This window comes from Hordeum vulgare, chromosome 4H (genome assembly GCF_904849725.1).
Source record: "Hordeum vulgare subsp. vulgare chromosome 4H, MorexV3_pseudomolecules_assembly, whole genome shotgun sequence".
Classification (NCBI taxonomy): domain Eukaryota; kingdom Viridiplantae; phylum Streptophyta; class Magnoliopsida; order Poales; family Poaceae; genus Hordeum; species Hordeum vulgare.
This window is the reverse complement of record NC_058521.1, coordinates 437,462,433-437,469,383: the sequence shown is the minus strand read 5'-3', so window position 1 is coordinate 437,469,383 and position 6,951 is coordinate 437,462,433. Positions and strand designations below refer to the sequence as shown.

Here is a 6,951-nt window from a genome sequence, read left to right as displayed (position 1 = left end):
TTTGGAGATAGCAGCAGTGGCGATAAAGGACCGGGGCGAGCATGATGTAATAAGCCGCTTTTTCTAGGGGCCAGCAAAGGCGACGGAAGGTAGTGCTGACCGACTGACCCCCACACAAGAGCCACATACCTCGTAACCTAATCCTGCAGCTGCAGGGGAGGGTGCCTGCAGAAACCGGGATATCTCCTCGCTTTCTAGGATTCCTTTTCGGGAATTTGGGCGAGAATGGAAAATCCGCTCTTCTTTGCTGTCCGTCCTCCTACGGCATATGGTTGGCTGCGTATCTGCCCGCCAGAGATAAATAAGACCAGACGCGACTGTGATTTTTAAGTCAGTGCTACTCGACAGCTCAGTAGAGAAGAAATGATGAATTGGTAACTGAACAATTCATCATTCACTCAATCACCGGGCCGGGGTAAAGTCCTCTCAATTGATTTTACAGATAAGCGAGATGGACTGTACGAAGATGCCAAGGACAGTGGAGAAGAAATGATGAACAGATAACTGAGCAATTCATCATTCGTTGAGTAACCGGGAAAGTCCTTTCCTTTCAGCTGATTCTACAGATAAGCAAGACGGATTGGACGAAGAGGACAAGGAGAGAAAAGGAAATGGACAAAGTCCACTCCATTTCATTGTTTTTTTTCTCGTCTCGTCTCCTCTCCTCTCCCCACAGGCACACGAACGCAACGCAAAGCATGCGCAGCTTGGAGGAGAATAAATTCTTCGCTTTGTTCTCCTAGCTCTGCTTTGCCCCTCCTTTCTTCTCCGTCGGAGCAGGCGAGCACCCGAGAGAAGGGCAGCAGCTCCTCCCTCCCGGCGGAAAGCTGGCCTTTGTACCCATCTTTCGTCCCCGAAAGCCTACGCGCCCCGCCCCTCCCATCGCCATGCATCATGCATGCTAGAGGTTCGCCACCGCACCACCGCTCTGCCTGCTTCCCGGAAGCTTCTCCGATCGATATCCAGCCATGCACCGGCCACCACCACGTACGTACGCCGGCACGCCTCCCGATGCATGCGCCGGGCGAGCGCTAGCCCATCTCCAGCTCCACCACCATCATCATCTCCATGATCTCCATGCATGCTTTGCCGCTTTCTGACAAAATTCCGCGCCCTTTTTGTCGACGGGCGCTGAAAGAGAGGAGGGGAGGAGGAGGAGGAGGAGGGGCGGGGAGGAAAAGGGCCAAAGCCCCGGGTGGGTGGGCGTGCCCGAGCCGAATCTTGGCATTTCTAGGGATTCTGATGAGGCTTTACGGTCTTTTGGCTTGCCGGCGAGGGGAGCGTGTCCTTGACGAGACCGACCCGCCACCACCCTGTGGCTGTGGGTGTGGGGAAGGGGAGAGAAGCTTCGGCGCTGCTTCCTCTGCTCCTTGCCGCCGCTATTTATAGCCCACGTACGTACGTGGTCATCACTTGCACAGCCAGCTCAGACTCCTACGCCGCCCACGTACCTCACCTCACCTCACCTCAGGTGAAGCTATAGCTAGTCAGCTTAGGGCTTAGGCATTTGCTCGTGATGGATTTGAAGAGGGTCCTGGACATCGTGGAGGAGGAGGTGGTGGACGGCGACGAGGAGGAGCTCGCCTCCCCGGACGCCAAGCGCCGGCGAACGCTTCTCAAGTGAGTGCATTCATTCATTCTTGGTTCTGTGCAGAATGGTGTCAGGCTTTCAGTTTGCTCGGTTCTGACGATGCTTGGTGCCTTCTGCCCTGTGCAGCAGTAGCTCGATGCAGGAGGCCATTGGCGCGCAGTACATGCAGAAGCATCTGCCCAAGCTGGAGCCGTTTCTGCGCAGAGTTGTAAGCACATCTATTTTCATGTTTAATCACTCTGCAGAATTCGTCTTCTTCGGTAGCAAACTAGCAATGCGCTGACTCTGTTGCGGATTCAGGTGCAGGAAGAAGTGCACAATGTTCTTATCCGCCACATCGATTCGGCTCACAGGTTAGCGCCTAAGTACTACCAGTGATTAGTGATTCAATGTTCTGTGAGCAGTTACATGCTTCATTAACATGCTATACAAGGTTACTACTGAAACACTACTAGCGTAGCCACAATAATATGGAGCAGATATAACTCTCAAGGACTTTTTCACTGCTGAATTTGCAATTTTAAAATCGGAACAAACAATCCGGACCTGAACATACTACTCGTAATGGTGCTGAAAATCCTTCAAATTGCCAGCGTATGGCTGTTACAAGCTTCATGCACCCTGTGGGCAGTGCACCAGTTCCTTTCTTAACTTTATAGGGCTGCTAATTCTACTTTGGTCGAAAGTGTTAACTTATACTAGGTTCCTTCCTGTATTTTTGACTAAATTTCTGCTCTGCATTACTCAGGCTTCCACTTCAGTTAAAGACGAGCAGTAAAAGATACAAGCTGCAGTTCCAGGGCAACCTGCCTCAGACCCTTTTCACGGGCAACAGGGTAGAAGCAGAGAACAAGCAGCCACTGCGAATTGTTCTCACCGACGCCGTCAACAACCAGCTGATCACCTCAGGCCCCTTGTCCTCCATGAAAGTCGAGCTCCTCGTTCTCGACGGCGACTTCAACGCCGACGAGCGCCTTGAGCACACCGAGAAGGAGTTCAGCGAAAGCATAGTCTTCGAGAGAGAAGGCAAGAGACCACTCTTGTCCGGTGAGGTGGTCATTGTGCTCGAGAAAGGCGTGGCCTCTGTCCGCGACATCTCCTTCACGGACAACTCCAGCTGGATCAGAAGCAGGAAGTTCAGGCTGGGCGCGAGGATGTCTCGCGCCAGCTCCATCGAAGACAGGGTGCAGGAGGCTGTGAGCAATCCCTTCCTGGTGAAGGATCACCGCGGTGAAGGTTTGTGATTATTAATACAGATTCTTTTTAACCAACAGCAATATTTTTTTTCTTCTTGTAGTCTAACTGACTGGTTGAACTTTTATTTTTCAGTTTACAAGAAGCATCACCCTCCTGCGTTAGCTGACGACGTATGGCGTTTGGAGAAGATTGGAAAAGACGGTGTATTCCACAAGAAGCTCGCTGACTTTGGCATCCACACCGTTCAGGACTTCCTCAGGAACTTGGTGATGGATCAGTATGGACTGCGCGGCGTAAGAACCCGACCTGCCTCCTTTTTTTTTTACAGAGTTTTCTGTATTATACGATTCACTGCTTTCGCACGTACTCCCTCTGTAAACTTAATATAAAAACGTTTAGATAACTAGAGTAGTGATCTAAACGTTTTTATATTAATTTTATGTAAAGTACAAATTATATATTCTCATCACGTGTGCTATATATATTGCATGCCATTTTCAGTTGCTCGGCAGTGGGATGTCGAACAAAATGTGGGAGTCAACCGTGGAGCACGCCCGGGAGTGCATCCTGGACGACAAGATCTACTCCTACTGCAGCGGGCACGGGATCATCCTTCTCTTCAACTGCATCCACGAGATCATCGGGGTTGTAGTTGGGAGTAACTGCTTCTCCTTGAACGCCCTCACGGCAACGCAGAAGGTGGTTAACCATCTGAAAACACTTCATCTCGGACAGAGACATCTCCGTCTCAAGAACAGTAGTGTGTGGACCGTTCGTGAACATAACAGCATCGCGTTGCATGCAGGCGCTGGTGGTGAAGTTGCAGCAAGACGCCTACAAGTTCCCGAGCCGCATCGTAGAATTCAAGGTGCAGCCGCAGTGCGCCGACCAGAGTCCGACAGCGCCGGCGCCGCCGGGTCCAGCGAGCACGCAGATCCCGGGCCTTGCTCAAGGTGGTCAATCTTCTCCCACCAGGTGTTTGTTGGTTGGTTCCGTCCTATGGTCATAGCACCCCGTCATCTCACTCTTACTTTTGTTTCTTGTGTCTGATCCATCAGGCGAGGCGAACCCACATCCACAGGAGCATGGCCTGCTGCACCAGCTGCCCCTCCACGATGCTGCCCTGGGCCTGGAGGATGTTCTGCACCAGCAGCACCGCCACCGCCATAGCGAGCCCTGGATCACCAATGGCTTCGACGCGACGAGGGACCCTTTCGACATGCTGCAGTTCAGTGGCTCGTCTCAGCCGTGCGGGCTGCTGCTCTCCAGCACCGGGGCCAGGTTGTGATCCATGCAGTTCCTCGCTGTGTCCTCCTGTGACTAACTGTCTGCTAACACGTACTCACAGGTCGTTGTTGTTTCGTGGGTGGGGGTGATGCATGCAGAGAAGGCAATAAGTACGTAGGTACTAGCGTCGTAATAGGATTTGTAGGACATGGGGGTCTTGTAAAATGTGATATTACAAAAGCACTAATCTGGATTTTCTCGATGCTAGGAACCTCCATCTCCTGTGTGTAAAAGGTGCTTATACTGCTTAGACTTTATTCGGTTGTGTGTCAATTTTTCCCAAAGGCAAAGGGTGTCCCACTTGTAACCTTTCTCTGTCCACAAAGGACAGTGAAATGGAATAAACTTGTAATCTTTCTCTTCGGACGGAAGACACTTAAATAAATGGAGTAACATGTAATCTTTCTTGGAAACAACCACAACGAACGTGCACAAACTTGCTTTAGCGTACGGGGCCTCGTAGCTTTGCTCTCGTCCACGTGCCCCGGGCAATCCTTACAATTAAGCTCCCTAGAAATAGAAGCATAGGAGAGCCAAAGTTTTTCCATGAAAGTGGACCCACATGTAAGGGCCTGGTAGGGTAATGGGTCCCACATGACAGTATCAGAACCCACATTCCATTGATGCATTTCTGAAAAAAAAGATCATGTATTTTTTTGTGAATTTCCAATATGTTCACAAATTTTACAAATATTCCTGAATTCAAAAAATATTCATAAATTTACAAATTCTACACAAATATGAAAAAATATTCATTAATTCTGAAAAGTTCATGATTTTTAATAACGGTCATGAATTAAAAAAATGTTTTCATATGTTTAAAAATATTTCTAAATTAAAAAATATTCCGACTGAAATCATGGATTTTTAAAATAAGTTCACACATTTGAAGAAAACATTTTTCAATTTTAGAAAATGTGAAGATTTTAATTTATGTTCCTAAAACTAAAAAATATTCATAAATTTAAAAACATTGATGAATCTAAAAAGTAGAAATAATTTTTTTTGTAAAAATGAACAGGAAAGTAGAACATGAAAAAAAGGTAGACAAATAAGAATAGAGAAACCTTACCAAACCAAGTGGAAAATTTCAAAACAAAAGAACAACACAGCAAAGGCACGTTATCCTCGAGTAGTCATGAAGCACCAAGTTATTAAAGTAACAATTGGTACAAATAGGATCACATGGAAAATTGAAGAGTCAACGTCGATGGGTGTGGGTGATAGGGGAGTCATCCACATGAGAAAAGAAAATATGTGTGAATGGATAGTAAGCGGCACAAAAAATTCTAAAACAAAGTGTGCGCTGATTAAACAGATGCACACGACCGAAAAGAAGCAAACATTTGCGACCAGGGATCTATTGCATACTTGTGTGTGATTGTTTGGACCATTACACACAATGGCGGAAGGAGAAACGTTTGTCATTTAGGTACTAAATTGCACACGGTTCAAAAAAGGTAAATGTGTGTGATTGTTTCAACCCTCACACATGCTTCATCCGAATTAAATGTGATGGTTCATGACATCGCGTGCACGTTGATCTTGTGGTTTATGAGTGAGATTACATTAGCATCGAACAAGCTTGATTTGAAGCTCTTGTGTGAGAATAGGAGCTACCGCACACCGTCCAAACCCATTGAAAGGTGTCTATTGTAGATTTGTAGGGTCATGTTACACATGTTTTGTTGTTCCATAGAGTGTGCAATGATTGCACAAATACATACGATTCGATTCTCGACAATGTGTGTTTTGTTCTACCATAAGTGGAGCCTTCCAAAATATACAGTCTTTAGTTAAGATCACTCAGATGCACACAATTGTATTTTGGTTATGGTCTGTAACGAACGTGTGCAGTTCGAGTTACACTTTTGTAAGATTTACCTGGTGTACTTTTTTTATGGTTGTACTATATATCTCAAAACTTCTGGTTGCTATCATGTCTGCTCTGCTTATTTCCCCAATGCACTATCATATTTGCTATGAGAAATAGATTGTCCTTCTGGAATATCCTTAACTGGAATGTATGGGGGGTAAATTCCCTAGATAAGTGGCATGCTCTCTCAAACAAGATTGAAGAAACCAATCGTGCCATCATTTGCATTCAGGAAACTAAAAGGGGGGATTTTGATAGTTCCTACTTTAAAAAAATTGCACCAAAAGAATTAACAAATTTGAGTTCGTCCCCTCTACTGGAGCTTTTGGTGTTCTTCTCACTGCACCAAAAGAATGATAGTTTGTTTCATGGACAAAAAATATTCCATAACAAATACTCTCTCAATGCAATTCACCTTTGTTCACACAAGAAACTCTTGGATTCTCACGACTATTTATGGTCCCTGCAGCAAGAAGAAAAGATTGAATTCATTGATTGGTTCCATAATATTCAAACACCTGTTGATGTTGATTGGATCATTATTGGAGATTTTAACTATGTAAGATAATTAGAAAATAGAAATATACAAGGGGGGAATTTTTAGGACATGCTATAGTTTATTGAAGCCATCAGCAATCTGGGTCTTGTAGAAATTCCACTCAAAGGAAGAAACTTCACTTGGAGTAATATGCAAAGTGCTCCCCTTCCTGAAAAAATGGATTGGATTTTCTCATCTGAATCTTGGACCCTTCACTATCAAAACACCTCAGCTCGTGCCTTGGCTAAACCTATCTCTGACCATGCTCCTTGTGTGGTCAATACTGACACTTTCATTCCCAAGTCCAAAATTTCCAGGTTTGAAAACTTTTGGCTAGAACACTTAGATTTCAAGGCTATAAGTCAATATAGTTGGAATCAAGAGGTTAATGAAAATGACAGTGCCAAATGAATCACAACCAAATTCAAGAGATTAAGGGAAGGGCTTAAGATTTGGTCTAAA

The 6,951-nt window shown here is 45.8% G+C and overlaps 1 protein-coding gene across 5 annotated transcripts; it reads left to right on the top strand.

Annotated features, from left to right (window-relative positions):
* Positions 1 to 1,201: 1,201 nt before the first annotated feature.
* LOC123446571 (calmodulin-binding protein 60 D-like) lies at positions 1,202 to 4,488 on the top strand. 5 transcript variants are annotated; one of them, XM_045123145.1, is made up of 9 exons: positions 1,202 to 1,620; positions 1,721 to 1,799; positions 1,892 to 1,944; positions 2,340 to 2,827; positions 2,921 to 3,081; positions 3,290 to 3,487; positions 3,594 to 3,741; positions 3,847 to 4,069; positions 4,137 to 4,488. In XM_045123145.1, the coding sequence occupies exons 1-9, from the start codon at positions 1,517 to 1,519 to the stop codon at positions 4,162 to 4,164; spliced, it is 1,482 nt and encodes a 493-aa protein (XP_044979080.1). In that variant the 5' UTR covers positions 1,202 to 1,516; the 3' UTR covers positions 4,165 to 4,488. The 5 variants fall into 5 exon arrangements, with proteins under 5 accessions (XP_044979080.1, XP_044979082.1, XP_044979079.1 ...); XM_045123144.1 differs by having other exon boundaries at positions 1,203 to 1,620; positions 1,718 to 1,799; XM_045123147.1 differs by lacking the exon at positions 4,137 to 4,488 and having other exon boundaries at positions 1,718 to 1,799; positions 3,594 to 3,763; positions 3,847 to 4,058.
* The last annotated feature ends 2,463 nt before the right edge of the window (positions 4,489 to 6,951 follow it).

Bases quoted from the DNA above. Each gene is read 5' to 3' on its own strand.
- LOC123446571 (XM_045123144.1), top strand. From the start codon at position 1,517: ATGGATTTGAAGAGGGTCCTGGACATCGTGGAGGAGGAGGTGGTGGAC. The intron at 2,828-2,920 runs GTTTGTGATTAT...TTTATTTTTCAG, and splicing joins GAAGGATCACCGCGGTGAAG to TTTACAAGAAGCATCACCCT. The intron at 4,070-4,136 runs GTTGTGATCCAT...ACGTACTCACAG, and splicing joins CTCTCCAGCACCGGGGCCAG to GTCGTTGTTGTTTCGTGGGT.